The following is a 27,876-nucleotide window of genomic DNA, read 5'->3' as shown; positions in this document are numbered from 1 at the left end:
CTAATGGCCACTAGCAAGTACAACAATTCTGGGACCTCCCAAAAAGAGGAGAGAAAAGACGCGGCGGAAAAAGGGGAAAAACATTATGAAGAAGGGCAGAGGAAGAACCGAAGAGAGGACGCAAACACTAATGGCCAGGTCCGACGAAGGAGCTAGCACAGCATATGTTCCTGTACTGAAAGTCAGCATCATTGCTATAATCGAAACAACGTTGAGAGATGCAGAGGCAATAATCAATCTTTTTACATCCAGGAGACTTGAAATCATTGTTGTCACGAAGTATAGGAGTAATGCAGACACGGAAGATAACAGGGCTATTGCATCTGTTAAAACAAATGCTTTAAAAGCTGCCTTTCTTAAAAGGCCCGGGTATCCTCTTTGTTCGTTAAAACCACCTGGCATCGCGAATCCTGCTGTTAAGGCCACTGTGGCAATAAGCGCAGCCACTACCATACGTGCGTTGATCACGTTCTTAAATCTGTTAATCCTTTCTTCACCAATTTGTTGATAATGTTTTTCAAGTATGGCTCCTTTCTCGACGTCGGTCTGTCTTTGTCCATGCCACAAGTCCCAATGTTGCTTAATATTGGCCTTTATAAGTGCCTTGCTTATCCTGAAAACACTTACCTGCAATACAATAATTGATTGTTTCTTGCTTACAGCAAATCTCATGTTATATTTGCATTCTTTGTGATTTGAACTAAATGCATAAAATTAACATTCAGCATACTTCACAATCAATATTATTTGGATGTAAAGTTGGTTATGTACATGTTGGACAAATTTAGTATTTTAGACTAAGTTGTGAATCATTTTGATACTCTATATGAGGAGTGAGACACATTATGTGTTAGTGGTGTGTATTTATTGGAACGTATTCTCCTCTTCGAGGGGATTCCAATGCATATTTACACGCTATGAGTAAAAGGTGAATGAGAACTGATGTTCCAAAGTTTTACCTTTTAATATGAAAAGTGGTTTTGTACCATATCGAGAGTAGCACAAACATATTCCTTAGTTTTTTTTATAAATACCATGTACCACATCGAAAAGAAAAATAAGTCATTTCAAGCCTCTCTTTATAAATAGAGTCTTAGGGCACCAGTTTTATTACGTCGAGAAAATAAGAGTCATCTCTTTTATTATCGGTCCCTTTAGTCTTAAATTTTTCCAATATTCCGGTGATAGTTCTCGGGCTCAGTTCAAGTTCGCTGATAGTATATTCGATTTATCGATTATACTAGTATCTCGTTTTATCCTGGGAAGCAGGTCGCTAAACACGGATGGTGCAGGGCGAAACTGCTTTAAGGAGACAGTTTTCTGGACTCGAGATTAAATCCAATCTCTGTTTGTTTTCTCAAACTCTTCTCTTAATTTATTTGTTAATTCTTATATGTTTATGTGATTTAAGAATTAGCAATGTTCTTGTGAATTATTTATATATTCAATATATATATATAATGTCTTTATCGTACAAGATTGATAACGATCTTAAAGCAGTTTTCTTCAATTTTCATACTTTTTTGTGTGTAGATGCAAATGTCAATTTGATTGTTTAAATTGGATTTATTTATGGGTATATGAGTGGCCATTATTTGCCTCATTAATTAAATTAAATTTAGTGCGTTAATTTATTTGATCACTTGTTGCCATGTGCTTGAAATTAATATAAATTTGATTTTAAGTGGTGCTTTGTTTAAGCATAACAGGTACGAGGCAAAAGTAAGCACAAAGTTGTTGGATAATTGGTTTCTTATAAGACTATTGATGCTTTAATAGTTATTGATTTATGATCAACTTATATTCAAGTGGACATATTTGGTGACATCTCTCTCGGGTTGATCATTATAAATTGGTAGATTAAACCCAAATTTATAATTTGTCCATGTGTTCGCTATTAATGGATAGCTTATTATGTTTTGTTTAATTAAAATGGTGATTGATAATATATATGAGCTAGAGTTTCTTAATTCTGAATTGATTTCGGAATTATTAGTATACTGATACAAGAATCGTATATGCTATAGTTTACATGCGTGTTTGCAAGTTCATAACATGATATTGTTATGCAATTAAATGATATGGCTACATAAATGTGACCCTTCATGATGAAACTTGATTATTTGGTGATTAATTTTTAATCATTGTTTAGTGATGATAAGACATCAATTATTATTGTTTAATCTTTAATAATGGAGTTATATCACAAACTTGTATTACTGGATAAATAGAGGTCTTACCGCGTATCTATTTAATTGGAGAAAATAGATTACAAGCATAGGTTGGTGACAATAAACGTGATGCAAACTATGTAATTCTAAACATCTTATTTTAATAGATTTATTTGTTAACAAAATGCTTTTAGTCTATATGGAGGCTTTGGAAAGCTATTAATGGAGGCATAAGTTGTTTTATTATGTAACGTGTCTCGTTAGTTAACATTAGTTTGACTGGAAAAATTTGTTCTAGTATTTCCACTTGTGTTGCACTGGATATAATGCAGTAATATGTTTGTTGTTAAACAATGTGACGAGTTGTGCAGCTGAAGTGAACCACATTACAATTGCTCATGATTCTCCACATTAAAAAACCCTAATGGGCCTGGAGTACAAGTTATGGGTCGGCACATAAATTATAGTTTTCTGGTTGGATTTTTCCTCCAGTTAAATAGTAATTTCACGTGTTGGTGTCGGTCTGCTGCGATAGTGACACACGAGCCTATTATAGTGATCAATGTGATACTTAATACGGCGAATATTGATATCAGTATTTATGCTGAACTTCAGAGAGAATCCGAAAAGTTGTTAACCCTAACGCATCAGTTGATCAAGGATCACTGAATGTGGGTTTATTGAAAATTTATGTTCTTCCTTGGGCATTTTCTGGTTGTACCATTAGGTGAGCCAGAAATGTAGGTTCGTATGAACCATGTAAATATTTTAGAGAAATTCGGTAATTGAATTTTTAATGATAAGAACCACGGGAAGTTCTTTAAACATGATATTAAAATCTTATAGGTTTTAATGAATGACGTAAAACCTGCTCAGATGAGAGGTAGTGGCATGATACATGTTTACTGTCTGGTTTGATAGTAAAACATTTGTCACTCGTACTCGTAGTCGAGTCAATATTGAAGCTAAATAGAGAGATGTGTGCTCTATAAACTCAAGGGTAAATCCAACTTAATACAGATAATTAAGATGGTAGTGAATAAATTTGATGATGAATAATCACCGGGCAAATTCTGTTTGCAACATGAATATTCATGAGGTCGTTGCACCTTACCCGGATTAAATAAATGGAGTAGATGCAGGCTTGAGTTGCGCTCTGAGAGAGATGCAAAACGATTGTGATCAGCTCAGCCTATCACTGAATTTGAGGATATTAGTTATGAAGGGCTAATCGTTCCTTAAACATGATACCACAGAAGGAAATAATTAAATTTTCTATTAGTTTTGGAATGTTTTCTAACATTCTGTAAAATATTAAAATTGTGGGGGTATCTAGAATACAAAATTATTGAATTTTCTATGAATAGTGGAATGTAATGAAACATTCTTGAAAACAATTGAAATGTGGGGGTATCTCGAAACTTGATACTAATACCTCTGTTGGTAGCATGAGATCCAAAATCAATTGAGATATTTTGGATAGATACATAGACAATGGTTGAGTCTCATAATATCCGATATATGAATCTAATTTTTGAGATTCGTAAGAATACTATTACAGAGTTTAGGAATGCTTATGCGATAAGCTAGTAGATCCTAGTAGATTTGTAATTAAAAGTCATCTAAATGAACTTACGAGTTATTGGATGAATGTGAGGATGAACCTACAGAGAGCAAAAGACTTGGATAATTGCTAGTCCCGAATGTCTTGATAATTTGCTTGAAGGCGAACTCGTAAATTTAATAGAAGCAATGCGCTTCTCGTATAATTCCTTGTTAAGTGAATATATCAAGAGAAAATTTGACTATTACTGAGAGTCAATAAATCAAGATTTTCTAGCACGTGTACTAGAAAATGGATTGTGTATGTTCTCTCTATGTCCTTTGTGGGGGAAAGGATGTTAAGAAATAGAGAGAGTGGTTCTATTTGACAGAATCTTGTTTAAAAAAAATATATATATATAGATCTTCTTACGAGATAGAAGCATTATGACCCAAATGATTTTTCAAATTGGGAAAATATATATGGGTCTGAAGGAAGTATAAGGTCAGATTGATAATAAAATATTACAATCAAAAGTGATGACCTTATATAATTTATGAAATATTCTCGAGTTTTGAGAATAAGGTTCATTAAGATGATACTAAAATTATCGTATTGTGAAATTTAAAAGTGCATCAATGAACATTGAGACGGTCTTTCTAAATAGATATTTGGAGAAATATCTATTTACGTGAACCTGAGGGTTGCTCTAGATAAAGCAAGAGTAGAAAATCTGTATTTTCGGTTATCATGTTGAGTGAAACAATATTGACACGAAATAATGGCATATTAAATTTGATATTGCTATGATAAGCAATGGCTTCAAATAAATGACATGGTTGCCATTTTGAGGACGCTCAAAATTGGTTGCTATGTGAATAAGGATTGCCAGTTTAAGGATGCTTAAACTCGGTAATGATGCAAACTGAAATTGCTGGTTTTTTGGGACGCTAAAAGCTGGTAATATCAATAACAAGTGAAGCCTTAAGTAATAACTAGTAAAGTTATTTCATAAATGTGAAATATGTCAATATGAGATGTCAAACTGATTCAAAATCAGAGAATTGACAAGTGTGCATGTGTTATTTACACATGATATGCAAGTCATAATTGATTGCATATGAGTGATCTGATCATTACGAGAAGTAATGACAAGAGGATCATCTCTGAAAATCTTGATGAGATTGAAAAATTTTGATTTGAAGATTACAATCTTCGTGACTTTAAAAGTTTTAGATGATACATGTCACATGTTAGTGATGTGAATTTTGAAGAGATCAACGAAGCTAAAGTTGTCATAACTAGAATGGATTTATATTTATCCAAGCGTAGATGAACAAGGATCTCTCAAGAAGGATTGCAAGTCTGTTGTACTTTTAAAATTGTACAAAATTAGACATAGGCTACACAGTTGGTAAACTGGGTAGATGCACGAGTACAATGGAAATTGGTCACTTGGAAGTGATTGCAATGAGATTTAAGGTGTATGATATGTGCTCGTGAGCTTGGACTGCAATACGAAAGATATCTAATTGTACTATGTGAATATAGTATGTAAATTAGATATTTGACTTTAAGAACTTAAAAGTCATTCGAGAATACATTTCACACTTAGCAGCCGTGTCATGGAAATCCTAAACTTAGCTCGATTCATGATGGAATACGAGTCTGGTGCATAAAATAAATGCAGTTAAAAGGCTGAATAGCCACTTTGTAAGGATATTCCTAAATGACAAGGAAAATATGTCTTCAATATGCATATATCGTGTAATCAATATGCAAATTGGGAGATCACATTATTGTGTATGAAATGGTATGTCTCACATCTATGATGATGACATAATACCATTAAACAACTATTCTCAATGAGAATTATCATGATTGACTATGTAAAGTCAAATGATAATGTTTGGATCCACTAACCAGATAATTAAACTGAGCGAATCTGTTTAAGCCAAGGGAATCTAGTTAGACCGAGAGATAGTTGTCAAATCATCGAGAGGAATGCGTTTTGCCTATTGCTTAACGGCGTTATGGTGGACACCCAACCTTGCTGACTGGAGATCCCAAGAACTTGGTTCAATGGGACAACTAAATCATGATGACCAAATCACTGTGGGGGTAACCCCTGGCCTATTTCTATGATGATGAAACAGTGAGACCCGTAAGGTACGAGGTTAAACTTTATGCTTTTAATGATCTTTGACGAATACAAGGATTTCAAGTTTGAATACATAATATTCGGTTGAGTAAACGCGGGTTACTCCATAAGATAAAGATCACCTATGTAAGAGAGAAGTATGGCCGCTTCAAAGGAGAATTGCGAGGCACAATTCTTTAGAAACTCTTGCAGAACCAGGACGATGTTCCAGGGCCAAAATGGACATAATCATGAGAACTGAATGAGTCAGGAAAGATATAGTGATGAGTATGTCATCATTTACACAAATGGTCGAACAGTTCAAGGACATCGCGTCATACTGTCTACTAGTAAAGTCGATATACTTATTCGAGCGAAGGTTCAATGAGCATTCTCTACCTATCATATGCTATATCTGACCGCCGAAACTATCACCAAGTCAAACTCCGCATCTGTCTGTCTATATGGTGCGTGCTGCTGGACCATCAATCTCATTTGTGGGGGATTGTTGGACAAACTTAGCATTTTAGACTAAGTTGTGAATCATTTTGAGACTCTATATGAGTGAGACACATTATGTGTTAGTGGTGTGTATTTATTGGAATGTATTCTCCTCTTCGAGGGGATTCCAACGCATATTTACACGCTCGAAATGAGTAAAAGGTGAATGAGAACTGATGTTCCAAAGTTTTACCTTTTAATATGAAAAGTGGTTTTGTACCACATCGAGAGTAGCACAAACCTATTCCTTAGTTTTTCTTATAAATACCATGTACCACATCGAAAAAAAAAACAAGTCATTTCAAGCCTCTCTTTATAAATAGAGTCTTAGGGCACCAGTTTTATTAAGTCGAGTAAATAAGAGTCATCTCTTTCATTCTCGGTCTCTTTAGTCTTAAATTTTTCCAATATTCCGGTGATAGTTCTCGGGCTCAGTTCAAGTTCGCTGAGAGTATATTCGATCTATCGATTATACTAGTATCTCGTTTTATCCGGGGAAGCAGGTCGCTAAACACGGATGGTGCGGGGCGGAACTGCTTTAAGAAGACAGTTTTCTGGACTCGAGATTAAATCCAATCTCTGTTTATTTTCTCAAACTCTTCTCTTAATTTAATTGTTAATTCTTATATGCTTATGTGATTTAAGAATTAGCAATGTTCTTGTGAATTATTTATATATTCAATATATATATATATATATAATGTTTTTGTCGTACAAGATTGATAACAGTACATAAACAAAAGTCACAAGTTATTCGAGTAATTACCATATTGGCTGTAGTATCAGTCTGTTGCCCCAAATAAAGTACGTCCAGTGGAGAAAGATGTTCATCATTTATAATTTCGCAGTCAAGCTCAGAGTACACTTTGCTGTGATTCATAATTTCCGGGAGATAGCGTCGCAACTTAGCCATCAGGTGGAGTGGTGTATTCCCTTCATTGTCCCTTTGAATAAAAAGATTGTTGTTCGCTTTAAAACCTCGTGACAGTATAAAGCTGATTACCCGAGTTCTGTCTTTCTCCAGGGCCATATGCAAAATATTTCGACCTTTTCCATCTAAAATCTCCCATGTATCTGGATCATATTTCACAAGTTCTTCCATCACCTTAACATTCCCGTCAAATGCTGCTAGATGAAGGGGTATTCTCTTATACCTCTTGTCTGGTCGGTATCCCACTGCCTTGCCTGCACTCACTAAATCCTTAACTAGTGTACATGCATCGCTGTGTGCAACGAAATGAAATGCCGTCCACCCATGATTATCTGCTACATTTATGAGTTCTTTTCTTTTCTCCAGTAAAAGTTGTTGTAAATCTCACTAACAAATATAGCAACATAAAAGCAAGTGTATAAAGAATTTAGCAAGTTTAGGCCAAGACCACAGTTAACAAAACAAAACATGCAGGTAAACAAAATCAGTAACTGAAATAACGAAGAGAGAAAGAAAGATGTACCCGAAACCATAGCTTTTAACAGTGACTGAAATAAAGGTTCACAGATACAAAATGCCAAGAAAAATGATCACAGCTGAGTCACCAGGCCTTGCTCGAAGTCCTGGCTGCTCTTGAAGAGAATATTGCCCATACCTGCTGCGTTTGGGATGCGCACAATATCTCCACCAGGATAAAACAGCTCGGAGTTTATGTTAACAGCAGCAACAAAAGCTGCACTTCGACCAGCACCTCAGTCGCCGGAAAATATCAGCACTTCAGGACTTTTGGGAGAGAAATGCAGAGAGGTTGCCCAAATCGCCCTTCGACCCGACCCGGTCCGGTGCGGTGCGGTGCAGTGCGTGGCGTGGCGGGGCGACGGCGCGTGTATGTGTGTGTGCGCGTGAAGCACATAACAACACAATGGACCATCACACACCTTAGTAGTTGTATACTACTCATGTGGGTAATACCATATAAAGCACACAACCCCCTTTATTTATTTCAATGTGGGACAAACATTCTCAAAATTTTTTCCAAGCTTTTCCAAGCTACTTTCGACTCTCATTTCATATGGATTTCATTAAGAAAATTCTTAAAACCATACATGAAAATTTAAGTTCAAATATCATTGAACAATTTTCAATCATTAGATTTTAGGATTAACATCAAGAACATAATTAAATTAAGCTCTAAAATCCTAATTTTCTAACAATCCCCCACAAATCCATACAGAAATGCGATCAATTTCCCATCATGACTTGTTTTTCAGAGTCGGTACCCTTCCGGGTTTGAACCCTCCTAATTCCTCTACTTCAATGGCTATCGGACTCAGATGGAATGTTTCACCTTGAATCTTAATCCGTTTAGTATAACCATATTCCATAGACGACGACAAGTCAAAGGTTATGGTGCCAATCTACGGCTTTGAGACATTAATGGTCATGTCTCGATCCTGTTCATCGAATGCTTCAAGGATTAACCCTATCCTCTAATTACGACCACACAATTACATTCGCTTAGCTGGGCATCTCCAGAGATATACTGCCTCTATCTCGTCAAATGACTTGATCCCATTCAGAGTTTTAACACTCTTGCTTTTCTGGCAGTGTTAGTACCTTCTAGGTTTACAGGGGATAGACTCAGATACTATAGTAGTAACTATGTAGCAAAGATACTTCCAATTCATCCTTACAGCTTGTTATTACCCATTGAATATACTTCGAGGGATCTCCTCTCATGTGTATTGGGTTCCCACTGTTGTTGAATTATGATGGGTTGACAGTCCCATCCCCAACCTTGACTTAAGGACCACTGCAGGTTCCAGTCCTTTAGTAAGAGGATCAGCTATATTATTCTGAGTTCCTATGAACTCTATAGCTATGATCCTATCAGTCATTAAACCCCTTATAGACTTGAGTCTAACTTGGATGTGTCTCTTAGTTTTAGCATTATGCTTTTTACTGTTAATCTTGTCGATAGTTGTTCGACTATCACAGTGAATAGCAATAGCAGGAAGCGGTCTGCTTACTACAGGTATTGCAGACATAAGTCCGTGTAACCATTCAGCCTCCGTCCCTGTGGCATCAAGTGCACACAACTCAGCCTCAAAAGTAGACCGAGTAACAATAGTCTGTCTGCTTGACTTCCAGGATATTGCTCCACCAGCCAAGGTGAACACGTATCCAGTCACTCCATTGGAACCAGACTTCTTAGCTATCCAACTTGCATCACTGTACCCTTCAAGCACACCAGGAAATCTCCTGTAGTGTAAACTAAGGTACATTGTGCCTTTTAGATATCTAAGTACTCTATCAAGAGCATCCCAATGAGTTCTGTTTGGACAGCTTGTATATCTAGCCAATTTAGACACAGAATATGAAATATCTGGTCTAGTACAGTTAGCAAGATACTGCAAGCTCCCAATAATCTGAGAATACCTTAACTGAGACACAGGCACTCCTGAAGTATTCTTGACAAGGGCAACTTTCGAATCATAAGGTGTACTAGCGATTCTACACTGTGAATAACCATATTTCTCAAGTATAGATTTCTCTATATAATGAGATTGAGTCAAGGTTATTCCTTCAGTGGACTGAATCAGTTTGATTCCAAGAATCACACTTGCCTCACCCATATCCTTCATTTCAAAATGCCTTTTCAAGAATTCTTTAGTCTCGTTAATAATCTCAATATTGGTTCCAAACAGTAAAATGTCATCCACATATAGGCACAAAATAACACACTCATTACCTTTAACTTTAGTGTAGACACACTTATCACTTTCATTAATCTTATAACTGAAAGGCAATATAGTTTCATCAAACTTTTTATGCCAATCTCTGGGAGCTTGTTTCAATCCATAGATGGACTTGATCAACTTACATACTTTCCTTTCATTGCCTGATGCAACAAATCCATCAGGTTGATCCATATAAATCTCTTCTTCAAGTTCACCATGAAGAAAAGCCGTCTTTACATCCATCTGATGGATGATAAGACCATGGACTGAAGCCAATGCTATAAGCATTCGGATTGTTACCATTCTTGCAACCGAAGAGTATGTATCAAAATAATCAATTCCTTCCTTTTGCTTAAAACCCTTAGCTACCAATCTAGCTTTGTACTTATCTATTGAGCCGTCAGGGTTCAACTTCCTTTTAAAGACCCATTTGCACCCAATAGTAGAACACCCAGGAGGGAGATCAACCAACTCCCATGTTCCATTAGAAACAATAGAGTCAATTTCACTCTTGACAGCGCCCTTCCAGTGCCTTGACTCAGAAGAATCCATAGCTTGCCGGAAAGTTAAAGGTTCGTCCTCGATATTGTAAATGATGAAATCACCTCCAAAATCCTTGACTACCTTTGCACGCTTACTTCTCCTTGGTTCCTCTAGTTCCTTAGGACTAGAGCTACTACTAGGTTCCGCCCCCACATTTGTCATCTTTTCCACATGATCATGAATAGAACTTGATGTGTGAGTAGGATCTTCATCAGAAATCATTTCAGGTATTCCAGTCTTCATAGGGTAGACATCCTCAAAGAATGTCGCATCTCAAAATTCAACTATCGTGTTTGCCACTATACCATCTATGTCAGATTTTAACACTAAAAATCTCATAGCTGTAGTGGTTTCAAGATAGCCCAGAAAGATACAGTCAACAGTCTTTGGACCTAGTTTCTTTCTCTTGTGTTCAGGAACAAGCACCTTAGCAAGGCACCCCCACACACGAAGATACTTAAGACTAGTCATCCTGCCTTTCCATAACTCCAAGGGTGTTTTATCCATGTGTTTCAGAGGGACTCTATTCAAAATATGGCAAGCCGTATTTAGAGCCTCTCCCCACATGTATTTAGGCAACCCAGAGTTAATAAGCATACTATTAATCATGTCTTTAAATGTTCTGTTCTTTCGCTCTGCAACCCCATTAGACTCAGGTGTGTATGGTGGAGTAACTTCATGAACTATACCATTGTTTGCACAAAATTCATTAAAAGCATTATTCGTATACTCACCACCTCTATCAGATCTCAACCTTTTAAGTAACTTACTAGTTTGTTTTTCTACTTCAGTTTTATATATAATGAATTTACTAATTGCTTCATCCTTATGTCTAAGTAAATAAACATAACAGTATCTACTACTATCATCTATAAAAGTAATGAAGTATCTAAACCGGTCCTTGGTCAACACACCACCAAATTCACAAATATCAGTGTGTACTAAATCTAACAAGTCTGAATCCCTAACAACGTTATGAAAAGGTTTCCTTATCTGTTTAGCAGACACACATACTTGACATTTAGAATTCTTTTCTATGGTATATTTTGGAATCAACTCTAAGTTCATCATGTTCTTAAGAGCACCAAAGTTTAAATGACCTAGTCTAGCATGCCATATATTTGAGGATTCAATACAGTTAACAGTAGGAATAACATTATTATTCAAATTTCCCAAAACGGGATCCGCATTAATAACAAATAAACCATTTGACAAGTAACCCTTGCCAAAGAATGTACCAGTGTGAATAAGAACTACTTTATTACACTTGAACGAAATTTCAAAACCACTAGAAACTAAACAGCTTCCACTTATTATATTTCTACGCATGTTGGGAACATGATGCACTCTCGTCAGAGATAGAATACGTCCTGAAGGGAACTTCAGATCCACGTTTCCAACTCCATGTACTTGAGCAACACTAACATTCCCCATCTTCACAGTCAGGCTATGACTCTGTTGATAAGATACAAATAAACTAATATCAGCACAAATATGTACATTAGCTCCAGTATCTATCAACCATTCATTTGACAGATAGGTAGAAAATATCACAGGGTTGTAGGATACATACCGGTCAACGTCGGTTTCAGAAGCCGTAGCCTCACCAACAACCATGTTCACTACAGGCCCACTTGCGGTTCTAAGCACAACATTTGCTTGCGCTACCTCGGTTTTCTTCGCTTTCTTCGTAGGGCAGTCCTTACTCCAGTGCCCAACCTGCCCACAAGACCAGCATGGTTTATTTGCCTTGGGTTTCTTGGCCTTGTCCTTGTCACTCTTAGGTTTATTACTATTAGCTTTCTTAGCAAAAGCCTTCCTCTTTTGTCCTACAGTTGCTATGTTTACCTTCGAGGTACCGTGTTCAGTTGGCATCACATGTCCCTGTTTGGACTTGTGTTGTTCTTGCACCGAGATGTCCAGCATAAGGTTGGTCCAGGTGATCTCTCCTTTCTGTCTTTTCAGGGAGAGAGAGAACTCTTCCCAAGACTTCGGGAGTTTTTCAATCACACTCATCACCTTGAACTTCTCCGGGAGATTCATTCCAGACTCCTTCAAAGCATGCACTATCATCTTGAACTCATGCACCTGCTCAGTCATGGACTTATTGTCCACCAGCTTGAACTCGAGGAACCTTGCCACAGAATACTTTTCTAGACCTTGTGAGTCAGTATTATGTGTCTGGTCCAGCTTCTCCCATAAGAGTTTTGCAGAGTAGGCATCAGAAGAATAGACATCAAACAAAGTGTTTGTTAGTGCCGCCAGAATGGCCGCCCTAGCCACTCCATCCTTTTCAGCCCACTTCGCAAAAGCCTTAACTGTGTCAGCCTTCTCTTGATCCACTTCTGGTTTCTCATATTCCACAACCGGCCACAGACCCTTTATAGTCAGCCACAACTTCATCCTTTTCTGCCAGCGAGAAAAGCCAATGCCACCGTTGAATTTCTCCGGTAAACCGGTTAGTTCAACAGCCTGTGGGAAACTATAGGTGGTCCAATCAATGGCCCCAGCAGTTGCACCCGAACTGCTACCACCACCAACGATAACCTCACTTTCGTTAACCATTATGCTAAATTCTATATAACTAATATTCTCTTCAAGAATGTTGTAAATCTCACTAACAAATATAGCAACATAGAAGCAAGTGTATAAAGAATTTAGTAAGTTTAGGCCAAGACCACAGTTAACAAAACAAAACTGTTAGGTCACACTTTCACTGTAGAGGGGGTGAATACAGTGTTTATTACAATCAAATCAAACTTCAAGAACTTATGTAACAGAAAACAAACTTTATTAAAACAATAAACTCTGTTACAATCTGGAACTGTTATCTCTCAGTGATGAACAAAATATCACGAGAGCTTCTAGAGTTATAATAAATAATATTTTCGATAACGATAACACTTATAGTGTAAACTCTATTCCTGTGTTTATATACTACACAGTTACAAGATATTCGCTAATTGATATGGAATATAATTCTGCTTCCTACAATATATCAATCAGATATCTTCTATTCCAAGTATTCCATTCTTCACGGAATTCCTTCTTCATGCATATCTCTTCTTATGTTTATCTTGATCTTCTTAACTTTAATCAGCTACTGTCCTTATCTGATCGTCCTTCAGCACTTAAGTTCTGATATCTATCTCCTGATAACATAAGTACTGATATCCCTTAAGTTCTGACTTCCAGTATAAGTACTGATCAGTTAAGTACTGATTTGTTCTGTTCAAATAAGATCTGAAATCTAAACATAAAACATATTAGCCATGACATTATCAAATATATCTAACAATCTCCCCCAACTTGTAAATTAACAAAATATACAAGTTTAACAGATATTTGATGATGTCAAAAACATTAAGTACAAATGCATGAGAAATAGACAAGATAACTACAACTTACAGTCCTTAAAGTTTTTACCAATTCAACTTCTGATAACAACTTCAATCTGTATAAATATCAGAATTTAAGCAGTTGTAGATCTTCGACTTGGCTTCATCATTTTCTGATCTCTCTGATGTCAGGAGTTGTTCTGAGATAATTCTTCAACAAACATTTCTCAGCATATCTGAGTTCATCAATCATTCTCCGTTTAACATCTTTAAGCTCTGCAGTATCTTCACCAGTTTGAAATATTGCAGCTCTGAGATCATTAATCTTTGCTTTTCCCAACTCCCGATCTAGTCTTATAACATAAGCTTTATTAGACTCTAGATTGAATTCAAGCCCCTTAATACCAAGATATGTTCTGATCTGTGCAGTATTAGGCTTCATATCAACAATATCACCATTGTGATTTCTGTACTTTGGAACATATCTGCTGTCAGACTTAACAGAATAAAGTCTTTTCTGTCTCTGAATCTGTTCCTTTAAGTAGTTTGCAGCAGTCTCTGTTATTCTGTCATCCACTTGAAGTAAGAATAATACATGCTCCAATTCTTCAAAATACTTCAATGGAATGGCATTTTGTCTTATATGATAAACCCTACCATCTGTCATGAAATACAACATGATGTATTCTTTCAAGTAGGTATGGTAAACCATCTGTACAGATTCTAGTTGATTCAATCTCTCAGGAGTTGCTCCGATACCTGGTTCACACAAGGAAGTTGGATCATCAGTAGTGTTGTGTACTCTTCTTTCATCAGCACTTCCCAATCCAGTTTTATCTCTAGCTTCCTTTCCAGTAACTACTCTTGCTTCAAAACCACTTGCAGTAGTCTTCAAAGGTTGAGTCTGTTTTGCTTTAGTGAATCCTGGTAGGAGTGTATTTGATCTTCCTTCTGATATCAAGTTAACTTGAGCTGTGTCAGAGGTTACTTGCTTCTTCTGAATATCAGAACTTACAATTTCTTGACTCTGAACAACTTGAGCCATGTCAGAGGTTGTTTTAAGAACTTTTCTTGAAGTCAGAGCAAGATTATCTTTTCCAACAGTAATTTCTTCTTCCTCAGGAGGTACATAAGGCTTGATAGGTTCACCAACCTTTTCTTTACCCTTGGATCTTGGATCTATCTGTGGTTGTGATCTAGCCAAAGTTTCTTCAGTATGTATCCTTTCTTTGATCACAATGCCTTTAGGTTTTGGAAGTAACTTTTTACCAGAAGCTTCAGATTTAGATGTGACTTTCTCTGATTTAAGTCTGGCTTCTTCTTCCTTTAAACTTTCCAAGTCCATCCCTGGATTTTCTTGAAGAAATAACTGTCTTGACATTTCCTCATCAAGATCTAGAAGTTCATCAGAACTTATCCTTTTACCAGCAGCAGAACTTATTCTTTTCCCAGTATCAGAACTTGTTCTGTGACTAGCTTGTCTTGATGTAAACCTTCTACCTTGACTATGACCACTACCCATTCCAGAGTTTCCTTGGTCATCTTTTCCATCATCCTTTCCTTGCAGTGACTTGTTGGTCTTGCATTTGGACTTAATTACCTTCTCCCCCTTTTTGGCATCAGCAGGTAATAAAAGAGAGATAAGTAATTCCACTGAGGTCTGGATTTCAGTAAGTTGCGATTGCTGAGAAGCTTGATTTGTCAGAATTTGATCAATCTGAGCTTGTTGCTTCTCTTGAGTTTTCTCAATATAAGCAACCCTGTCAATGGTAGGTTGGAAGAACTTTTTCTTATCAAGTTTCCAAACTTGTTCCTGTTTAATAAAGTTCTCCTGAATCTTGTGTAGCTCTGCATGAGTATTGGAATGAAGACCTTGTAGATGTTTAGTACTCAATGCAGTGACTCTAAGCTGGGTTTTAAAATCATCAGAATTTAACATTTCATCAGCTTTAGTCAAGTGCTCAGCAAGATGTAAAGCATTTGGAACACATGAAACTGAGTTCCATTCCTTAGTCCACTCCTGACCTGCAGGAGTTTCACTCCAAGGTACTGGTGTATCCCTGATAACAAACTCCTTTAGCAGTTCAGACTTAGGAAGAGTCAGTGGAGGAGTATGTCCTGAAGGACCTGCTGCATCAGCATCTACAGTTGTAGCAGCTTCACCAGTATCTCCAACATTTGCAGCATCAGAACTTAAAGAATCAGTATCTTCTGATAAGACAACTGTATGAGTAGCAATGGAGGCTTCAACATCCTCTAATTGCTGATCTGATACTAAGTTCTGATCAACAGTCATATCCTGATGCTCACCTAAAATCTGATCATCATCTTGATGCAGAGAAGGTGTTAGAGATAACTCAGGAGTTTGAACAGCATCAGTAATAGGTGTTGTGGAAGGATTATTTGTTGTTGGAGCTTCTAAGAAAAGTATTTCAGGCACAACCAAGTTCTGAATATCAATTTCAGCACTTGTGCCTGGATCAACAAGAGATATAGAAGGTGAATTAGCCTTGTCAGATACAGGTTCCTGAGATGGAGTTGATGGAGAAGAAGTGACTGGAGCAAATTCCTTGTCTTGTGAGATCAGAGATTCCTGATCCCCTTCCTTAGCTGCTTCCTCCTCATCATCTGAAACTGGCCTCTGTGCCCTCTGTTTCTTGTACTTTCTTGTTGATTTGGATTCCTTGGGAGTAGCAGGAACCGTCATACGTCTAAGCCTCTTGAGAAGCCTAGAACCCCCAATTGCAGAATCCTTCTGAGAAGTTGCCTTCTCAGCTTCATCTATCATAGGTTCTGAAGATGGAATCTGATCCTCAGAATCTGATTCATCTCTCAAAGTAATCCTCCGCTTCTTCTGAGATGTTTGAGGAACAGTCTTTGTTCTCTTTGGCTTAGAGGATGTAGGCTTCACAGTAGGTGCTGAAGAAGAAGGTTGAGCATTCTGTGAAGTGGAGAGATAGGATTTGAGATAAGTTCTGAGGGTAGGTTGAGTAGAATGAGAGGTAGGGACTGAGGTTGATGGATTTTGGTTATGGTGAGTTGGTTGAACATTTGAGTAAACAGATTTGTAAGTAGCTGGATCAGCATTTACCAGAATCTGTTTCACAGACTGAGGAATCTGTAATTGTCTCACCATTGATTTCTTTGTGTCAGCATTTATCAGGTCGTTAAAGTACCTTTTTGCAACCTTAAAAGGTGGGGTTTGAGTGCTGACTAACTGGGGTTCAGCAGTACAATACGTATAAATAAGTTGACAGAATCTAGCAAAATAAACAACATCTCGATCCTCTGTCATCCTATCCCCAATAAAACCAATTATTCCAGTTGCAAAATCAAAATGAGTTTGATGGATAATAGCATACCCGATATGCTGACTCAGAATTGGGATGGCATCAAAATTTGAACACTTGTTGCCAAAGGCCTTGGTGATGCAATCGAAGAAGAAACTCCATTCTCTTCTGATATTAGCCCGTTTCAATTGTCCAAGTTTCGTCAGACTCTTTTCATATCCCAATTCAGCCATTAACTCCCGAAGGGCTGAGTCCTCTGGAACTGAGAAAGTACAATCCTCTGGAAGATGTAAAGCCCTGCGTACTGTACCAGGAGTGACTACAAAAGATGAATCACCCACTTGGAAGATAATACTGGGAGTTCCACGGTTACCACCATCATCAAAAACGCCAGTCCTCCAGAACCTCAGAACTTGTTGACTTGAAAAGAATTCAGGCTGAGTTAAGGCGTACCCAACCTCACTATGTGCAAGAAGATCTTGCACAAAATGCAATTCAGATGGAGCTTCAGTATGATCAAGAATTGCAGCATAGTTGTTTGGAACGAACTTTGCTCCATCAATGATTAAATCCTTTGGTGCCATGTGAAAAATTTAGAGTTAAGTATGCCTGATAGGTGTTTGATATAATATCTGTATGTAAACAACGGAAATAGTAAAGTGAAAGAGAGTAAAAGTAAGAAGAGAGATAGAAGATGAAGAAATTAAAAAGATTAAAGAAATCTTCTCTCTGCTGTACTTATAAAAAAAATGTTACCGTTGGACACCTGTCAGACATGCAGTAATAACGGATAGTTACTGGGCTCGAGAAAACAGTAATCATGACTTACCCATTTGCTGAGTTTCAAGGAAAAAAACTGTTCCTTTTATCAAGGGAAACAATTCAAATTTTAACCCGTTATCACTGATTGGATTGTTTTTCACTGCAACATTAATATTCTGAAATTGAATCTTGTTAAAAATGACCGAGATAATTTCTATGAATAAGTGCTGACGGAGAATCAGAACTTAAATAAAAACAAAATTTAAATGGTCATCAGAATATCAATCAGGATTTATCAACACAAGATAAAATAACTCAGAGACAAAATCTTGAAGTAAAGATAGTTTTCATTAATATATCAAGTCAATACATATATGAAATAGAAATTACATCAATACAAGATTTTCCCTAAGCTTCTAATCCTATCATCAACAGCTTTAGTCCTAGCTAAGAAGCCTGACAAAGCTGAGGATGAAGAAGAACAGGAAGAAGACTAGATTAAGTCCTCCTCCTCTTCCTATCTTCGACAAACAAGATAGCGAGTCGAATGATTCGCTCTTGCTGACGGATAGCTTCCCGCCTTTCCTCCTCCAGGCGCTCCAGATGGCGATGATAATCCATCTCGAAGAATAGAAGGTGAGCCAGCACCTCCTGTGGGACAGAGTCCCAGATCTCCTCAGGAATGGCTGTTATATGCCACTCCTGCCGCCACTCGGCACAACTGAGTTCCATTGTGAAGGTTTGTGTGTTCAAAAACATGTTGTATCGAACCATTGTGTTTTTGACAGAAGAAGGAGGATAAGAGTGTGAGAAGAATGTGATGGAAAGACTGATGTGAAGTGGTTGCATATATAGGCAAGAGAATGCCAAGAGACACAAAGATATTGAATGCAGACAGGTAGAATTAATTCTACCTCGTCTCCCTAGATTTTGAAAAAGAATAACAGTCATTGGAAAGGAATGTGCACATGTAACAAGAGGGAACTGTTCAAGGACGAGTGCCATTATGTTTTAACCATAGACTATTAATCTTCCACTTCAACATTTCGAAATTAATCTGAGACTGTTACCAAATTTTACTCATAAATAAGTCAAGTAAAGGGTTAGACTGAAAAATCAGAACTTAGACCTATACCAGAACTTAACAGTCATCAGAACATAATGTCTTAACTCGAACAAGGAATATCTATCTTAGTAAATACTCATACAAGTTCTTAGTTATGAACGTCAGAACTTAATCATCAGAACGTGTAACTAGAACTTGTCCTCAGAATTTGTGCAGAAGTGACACAATGACTGTTTATCTAAAATAACATAGACCACCACAGAAATTTCATCATTCATATGGAGTGATGTGTGTGTGCATTAAGCTAAATAACAGACAAAGAGTAAAGTCTGATCTACTTCAGTACATCTTAGAAATAAGTCATAATTAAAATTTTGCTAAAGAGCTGTCATTATCCTGAAACCTACTGATAAATGAGTTCATGCATGAGTCCACCTCAACTGTTTTTGTGCTAATTTTATGCATCTTTTGAAATTCTATTTTACAGAGGCTTCTCAGTGTAAGTGAGTCACGACTGTTTATCAGAATTTATGCTATTATCAGAGTATTTCTCCAGTAATCATAGAGTGTGAAAAGTCACCAAGAAAATATTTTGCTTTTCTAATGCATATTTACTTAATACCAGCAATGCACTTGGGTCGTCCCTTTCACATTTTTACTCTAGATCTCAAAGGAGTACCTGATATAATTCTTTGATTCTTTTTCTTTTTCTTTTGATAAGTGAGGTTTATCAGCACTTAGTACATTCAGCAGTTTTACTAGAATCAGAACTTAAACAGATGAGTAGCATTATTCTAATTTGTGACTTAGTAATAAGATATACAAAGTAAACTTAACTAAGCTCAGTTATCAGAATTTGCTTGTGTCATAAGATTTCCACAGAAATAATTACTTCTTTCATGGGATCATTTGTTTATTTAAGACTAGTAGGTCAGTATCTAGCACAGTTATCCTCATGGGATCGAATAGTTACTGAAACAGACATATCACTTATCAGAGTTTAGAAACATATATCAGACAACAGTCAGTACTTAAAGACATTTATCAATTAATGCACAGAATATACAAAGAGATTAATTCTGTAAATACTGATCATAAAGTCTGATAACATAGAACAAGTTTAAGCAGATTTAGAGAAAGAACCTGAAATCATTCCAAGTTCATTTACCAATTTTGAAAAGGTAGCTTCACACAGTGGTTTTGTGAAGATATCTGCTACTTGTTGATCTGTGGGAACAAAATGCAATTCCACTGTACCTTCATCCACATGTTCCCTGATGAAATGGTACCTGATGCTGATGTGCTTTGTCATAGAGTGTTGAACTGGATTACCTGTCATAGCAATAGCACTTTGATTATCACAGTAAATAGGGATTTTGAAATATGTTAACCCATAATCCAGTAACTGATTCTTCATCCAAAGAATCTGTGCACAACAGCTTCCTGCAGCAATATACTCTGCTTCTGCAGTTGATGTGGAAATTGACTTTTGTTTCTTGCTATACCAAGAAACCAACCTGCCTCCAAGAAATTGGCAGCTTCCACTTGTGCTTTTCCTGTCAATTTTGCAACCTGCAAAATCTGCATCTGAGTAACCTATTAATTTAAAATCTGATTCTCTAGGATACCATAATCCTAGATCAGCTGTTCCTTTAAGATACTTAAAGATTCTTTTTACAGCTGTTAAGTGAGGTTCTCTTGGATCTGCTTGAAATCTTGCACAAAGACAGGTAGCAAACATGATATCTGGTCTACTAGCAGTTAGATAGAGAAGTGAGCCAATCATACCTCTGTAATCAGTAATATCTACTGAATTACCAGTATCCTTATCCAGTTTTGTTGCAGTGGCCATGGGAGTGGATGCACTTGAACAGTCTTGCATTCCAAATTTCTTCAGCAAATTTCTGGTGTACTTAGATTGACAAATAAAAGTTCCTTCTTCACTCTGCTTGACTTGAAGGCCCAGAAAATAACTAAGTTCTCCCATCATACTCATCTGATATCTTGACTGCATTAGTTTGGCAAACTTTTTGCAAAGTTTGTCATTTGGAGACCCAAAAATAATATCATCAACATAAATCTGGATCAGAAGTAAGTCCTTGCCATGGTTGAGATAGAACAATGTTTTGTCAATAGTTCCTCTGTTGAATCCACTTTCCAAAAGAAACTGAGCTAAAGTCTCATACCATGCTCTAGGAGCTTGCTTAAGTCCATAAAGTGCTTTATCAAGCCTGTAGACATAATCTGGATGTTTGGAATCTACAAAGCCTGGAGGTTGTTCAACATATACTTCCTCTTCCAATTCTCCATTGAGAAAAGCACTTTTCACATCCATTTGAAAGACAGTAAACTTTTTGTGAGCAGCATAAGCCATGAATATCCTTATGGCTTCTAACCTAGCAACTGGAGCAAATGTTTCATCATAGTCAATTCCCTCATGTTGAGAATATCCTTTTGCAACCAGCCTTGCCTTGTTCCTTACAATTATGCCATCACTGTCAGTTTTGTTTCTGAATACCCACTTTGTACCAACAACCGATCTATTCTTGGGTCTTGGCACTAAGGTCCAGACTTTGTTTCTTTCAAATTCATTCAACTCTTCCTGCATTGCTTGCACCCAATCAGCATCTTGAAGAGCTTCTTCCACTTTCTTTGGCTCAGACTGAGAGAGAAAAGAATTGTAAAGACATTCATTAGAAGTACCTGTTCTAGTTCTGACACCTGCTTCAGGATTTCCAATTATTAAATCAGGTGTATGTGATTTTGTCCACTTCCTTGCAGATGGAAGATTTTCTCTAGAACTGGATGCTCCCCCATGATTCATGCTGTCTTCGGTTTCATTTTCTGATGCTCCCCCTGAAACTATGCTCTCTGAGTTGGATCCTTCAGTATTTAGATTTTCAGCACTGTCAGTACTTGGCTTATCAGAACTTGACGAATCAGAATTTGAAGAGCCAGATGTATGTTCTGATGCTTCTTGAGATGTGATAATATCTTGAGTATGCTCCCCCTGCATTGGTGCATCTTCCTTTGACGTAGTCACCACAGTTTCAATAACATCAGAGTTTAATCCATCAGAATTCACAGTATCAGGACTTAGACTGTCAGGACTTGAGGTATCAGAATATGAATCTTCATTTTCAAATCTCAGCTGATCATGATCAATGCAATCTTCAAGTCCAGTGATCTTCTTGTCATCAAAAGAGACATTGATAGATTCCATGACCACTTTTGTTCTCAAATTATAGACTCTGAAGGCTTTTGTAGAAAGTGGATATCCTACAAAGATTCCCTCATCAGCTTTTAGATCAAACTTGGATAGCTGTTCAGGATGAGTCTTGAGAACAAAACACTTACATCCAAATACATGAAAGTATTTGAGATTTGGCTTCTTGTTCTTCACCATCTCATATGGTGTTTTTCCATGCTTGTTAATGAGTGTTGCATTTTGAGTAAAACAAGCAGTCTGCACAGTTCAGCCCAGAAATAGGTTGGAAGCTTTGCTTCTTCAAGCATTGTTCGTGCAGCTTCAATTAGAGTTCTATTCTTCCTTTCAACAACTCCATTTTGCTGTGGAGTTCCAGGAGCAGAAAATTCCTGCTTTATTCCATGATTTTTGCAGAACTCCTCCATTATCAAATTCTTGAATTCAGTGCCATTATCACTCCTTAAAATTTTCACAGAATCTTTGATCCATTTATCCAGATGTTTGACATGATCAATCAGGATAGATGCAGTTTCACTTTTTGTGTGCAAGAAATACACCCATGTGTATCTGGTGAACTCATCTACTATGACCAACGCATATTTCTTCTTTGCAATAGACATGACATTCACTGGACCAAATAGATCAACATGAAGCAGATAATAAGGCTCAAGAATTGATGATTCAGTCTTGCTCTTGAACGAAGATTTTCTTTGTTTAGCCTTCTGACATGAGTCACAAAGACCATCAGGAACAAATACTGATTTTGGCAGTCCTCTCACAAGATCTTTCTTGATCAGTTCATTTATCTTGTTGAAGTTTAAATGAGAGAGTTTCTTGTGCCAATTCCAGCTTTCTTCAGTTGAGGCTCTACTCACTAAACAGATTGCAGAACCATCAGAACTTGTTGAAAGCTTAGCTTCATAAATGTTACCACGCCTGAATCCCTTCAGAACAATTTTTCCTTTAGATTTACTAACTATTTCACAATGTTCTGCAAAGAAATCAACATGATAACCTCTGTCACAGATTTGACTTATACTCAGTAAGTTGTGTTTAAGTCCTGAGACCAGAGCTACATCTTTAATAATGACATTCCCAAGATTGATATTGCCATATCCCAAAGTTTTTCCAATGTTGCCATCTCCATAAGAAACACTTGGGCCAGCTTTCTCCACAAAGTCTGATAGCAGGGCCTTATTTCCAGTCATGTGTCCTGAACATCCACTGTCCAGAACTAAAATATTTTTCCTGTTGCCCTTTGTTTCAGCAGCTTCAGAACTGCTCTCAGAACTTGATTTATCAGCATTTGCCATCAATGCATAGTTCTCCTCACTTTCAGAGTCTGAGGTGTCTGTCCAGCTTTTCTGCTTTGTGACAAGAGCTTTGCCTTTGTCATTCTTGGTTTTCTTGCAATCAGGAGATATGTGGCCTTTCTCACCACAATTATAACATTTAACATTAGCGTAATCTCCTCTGTCAGACTTTCCTCCTCTTCCTTCAGATCTTCTGAAATTTTTCTTATCAGAACTTATGCCTTTCCTGGAAAACTTCTTTCCCTTCCTGAACTTCCTGTATGCAATCTTTGTGATTCCTTTCACCATAAGAGCACACAGCTTCATCATCTCCTCATCAGCATCAGTTTCAGGCAAGCTTTCAGAATCTGAGTCATCATCACTCTCAGAACTTGATGACTCAGTATCAGATTTTATGATAAGAGCTTTACCCTTATCTTTCTTTGAGGAAGATGGTTTGGGGGATTCCTCTTCAGCCTTGAGAGCAACAGTTCTTGACTTTCCTCCTTTCCTCTTGCTTCTTTGTTCCATCTCAAGTTCATGAGTCTTGAGCATTCCATAGATTTCATCAAGAGTTGTTTCATCAAGATTGTAGTTGTCTCTTATTGTTGTTGCCTTCAAATCCCAACATTCAGGAAGAGCTAACAGGAATTTGAGGTTTGTATCTTCAAGATCATACTCCTTATTTACTAATGACAAGTCATTCAAGAGTTTGACAAATCTTTCATATACATCAGTCAATGACTCATTAGTCCTAGAGTCAAAGTGTTCATACTCTTGAGTGAGTATTGTCTTCCTGTTCTTCTTAACTGTTTCAGTTCCTTGACACCTTGTCTCCAGTGCATCCCATATCTCCTTAGCAGTCTTGCAGTTGATTACCCTGTTTGACATTACATTATCAATGGCACTATGCAATAAGTGACGTACCTTGGCATCCTTAGCAATAGATGCTATATCTTCAGCAGTGTAATCATTCTTTTCCTTTGGTACGGTCATTGCTGCTTCACCTGGAACTACAACAGCGAGCTTGGTAGGTTTGTGAGGCCCTTCCCTGATTCTATCAAGGTATTCTGGATCTGTTGCTTCCAGAAACATGGTCATCCTTACCTTCCATATGGGATATTCAGATGGTCTCAATATGGGAACTCTGATAGTCTCATATCGACTCTGAGTTGATGTCTTTGATGATTCCTCAGTTTTGGTAGGCTTAGTTGGAGTTTCTGTGTCAGACATGATTGTGTTTGGATCTTTAACTGTATGTGTGTTAACAGATAGCTCTGATACCACTTGTTAGGTCACACTTTCACTGTAGAGGGGGTGAATACAGTGTTTATTACAATCAAATCAAACTTCAAGAACTTATGTAACAGAAAACAAACTTTATTAAAACAATAAACTCTGTTACAATCTGGAACTGTTATCTCTCAGTGATGAACAAAATATCACGAGAGCTTCTAGAGTTATAATAAATAATATTTTCGATAACGATAACACTTATAGTGTAAACTCTATTCCTGTGTTTATATACTACACAGTTACAAGATATTCGCTAATTGATATGGAATATAATTCTGCTTCCTACAATATATCAATCAGATATCTTCTATTCCAAGTATTCCATTCTTCACGGAATTCCTTCTTCATGCATATCTCTTCTTATGTTTATCTTGATCTTCTTAACTTTAATCAGCTACTGTCCTTATCTGATCGTCCTTCAGCACTTAAGTTCTGATATCTATCTCCTGATAACATAAGTACTGATATCCCTTAAGTTCTGACTTCCAGTATAAGTACTGATCAGTTAAGTACTGATTTGTTCTGTTCAAATAAGATCTGAAATCTAAACATAAAACATATTAGCCATGACATTATCAAATATATCTAACAAAAACATGCAGGTAAACAAAATCAGTAACTGAAATAACGAAGAGAGAAAGAAAGATGTACCCGAAACCATAGCTTTTAACAGTGACTGAAATAAAGGTTCACAGATACAAAATGCCAAGAAAAATGATCACAGCTGAGTCACCAGGCCTTGCTCGAAGTCCTGGCTGCTCTTGAAGAGAATATTGCCCCTACCTGCTACGTTTGGGATGCGCACAATATCTCCACCAGGATAAAACAGCTCGGAGTTTATGTTAACAGCAGCAACAAAAGCTCCACTTCGACCAGCACCTCAGTCGCCGGAAAATATCAGCACTTCAGGACTTTTGGGAGAGAAATGCAGAGAGGTTGAAGAGAAGAGAATGTAGTGTCTAATACATTCACTTTAACCTCTATTTATAGGAGAGGAGAAAATGAAACTGTCCACACACTTAATGTCTGAATTAAACAGCTTCATTAATAAAAAATCAAAACTGATCAGATTTTGAATTTAAATTACTTGTAACAGCTTTTCACATTAACACCCACATTATTATCAGAACTGAAGTCAATTTCTGATCTGATATCAGAACTTAAGTTAAGTTCTGAGATATCATATCAGAACTTAAGTTCTGATTTTATTCATCAGTTACAGAACAGATTATTTGTCCAGGTTCAAGGTATTTAGACTAAGCCCAACAATTTATAATAATCCAATCACTGATAAATAAATTCGAATTAAAATTAATTATCAAATAAATAAAATCCTCGCCCAGGTCGCCTCGCGTACGCCGAGACATTCGCCCAAATCGCCCTTCGACCCGACCCGGTCCGGTGCGGTGCGGTGCGTGGCAGGGCGGCGGCGCGTGTGTGTGTGCGCGCGTGAAGCACATAACAACACAATGGACCATCACACACCTTAGTAGTTGTATACTACTCATGTGGGTAATACCATATAAAGCACACAACCACCTTTATTTATTTCAACGTGGGACAAACATTCTCAAAATTTTTTCCAAGCTTTTCCAAGCTACTTTCAACTCTCATTTCATATGGATTTCATTAAGAAAATTCTTAAAATCATAAATGAAAATTTAAGTTCAAATATCATTGAACAATTTTCAATCATTAGATTTTAGGATTAACATCAAGAACATAATTAAATTAAGCTCTAAAATCCTAATTTTCTAACAAAAGTTTCGCACATTCTGATATTTTAAAAAAACAATCGTAAGCTACAATGTATGTATTGAAATCTATGTTACTTGGACTCTTGATTTTACCTCCGAGTACCGTGTCGGACACCTGACACATGGACATGAATACTTATTTAGGCCAAAACATGTATAATTTTTAAAATGTTGCCGAGTCTGATACATGAACACATATTCATGTCGGACACTTCTAGTCGAGTCCGAGTAACATAGATTTCTTATCACATTTCAATTAGGCTTTCTTGTATCCTTTATCTTATCATAAAACAATTAAACCAAAAACTCGAATAAGGATTCAACAGAAAACCAAAGAAAGTAACACAGCACAAGAACTCTCTTCAATTATGTAAAAAAAAAGAGCAATTAGAAGATGATCTACATTTTTAAAAATATACGTACCGCCTCCTCCTCTGCTATATTCCATAACTGCTATGAAGCCCAACACCTGGCAATTCGCAGTTGTGAAGAATTGTTTTAATTATATCAGTGTTATTCCTAACAGAAGCCATGTAGAGTGGAGTTTCCTTGTACTTATTCTGAATATGTGGTTGGCCAGGATCTTCTTTTACTAGCAATTCAACCACATTGTTATGATTGTACCGAACCGCGGTGTGCAAGGCAGTTTCAAGTTCCACAGTTTCTGTTCTAATCAGAATTTGTAGCAGCGTAGATGCTGTGTATTGGAGATAATTAAGCTGTTGAATGGGGGTCTTAGCTTTGAGTATAAGTGCTTCGACCACTTTATAGTGTCCATGTCGTGCTGCCAGGTGAAGCGCAGTCTCGTCTCTTGAGTTGATCATACATAGTAGTGATTCGTGGACACTTAGAATCTCTTCCACGCATCTTGAACTCCCGTATTGACATGCGAGATGAAGCATGGTGCTGCCAGTAGGTGTTCTTTGATTGCTTATTTCTAAGCTGGTTGTGCGTTGCATCGCATTGAGGACATCAATGTCGTCGCTAATGACAGCATTGTACAATTCAGAATTCATGTGATTGATCATGTTAATGATAGATGAATAGAGAGATGGTAAATATTGAAAAGCAAATTGTAGTTGGTAACTTGATGAAATCAGTGGGAAACTTCAAAACATTGAGTCCAAGGTACACGCCACTCGTGAATAAAGAAAACAGAAGCCACTTTCAGAAGTTTAACTTCTGGAGACACAATGCACAATTCCCTTTTACTGTTACCGCATTTCCGATGTTTGGCACCCTTGAGGGAAAATTATTATATTTAATTGTTTTTTTCACATTAATTTTGGCTTTTTTT

At 37.1% G+C, this 27,876-nt stretch overlaps 1 protein-coding gene across 1 annotated transcript; it reads right to left on the bottom strand.

Moving 5' to 3' along the window:
* Window positions 1-27,607, bottom strand: LOC141719603 (uncharacterized). Its single transcript, XM_074521983.1, has 3 exons — window positions 27,049-27,607; window positions 7,122-7,669; window positions 1-627 (listed from the first exon to the last, which is right to left on the bottom strand). The coding sequence occupies exons 1-3, from the start codon at window positions 27,605-27,607 to the stop codon at window positions 1-3; spliced, it is 1,734 nt and encodes a 577-aa protein (XP_074378084.1).
* Window positions 27,608-27,876: the final 269 nt, after the last annotated feature.

The sequence above is a fragment of the Apium graveolens genome, chromosome 4 (genome assembly GCF_009905375.1).
Source record: "Apium graveolens cultivar Ventura chromosome 4, ASM990537v1, whole genome shotgun sequence".
Taxonomy (NCBI): Eukaryota; Viridiplantae; Streptophyta; class Magnoliopsida; order Apiales; family Apiaceae; genus Apium; species Apium graveolens.
This window is presented reverse-complemented; position numbering and strand designations above follow the sequence as displayed.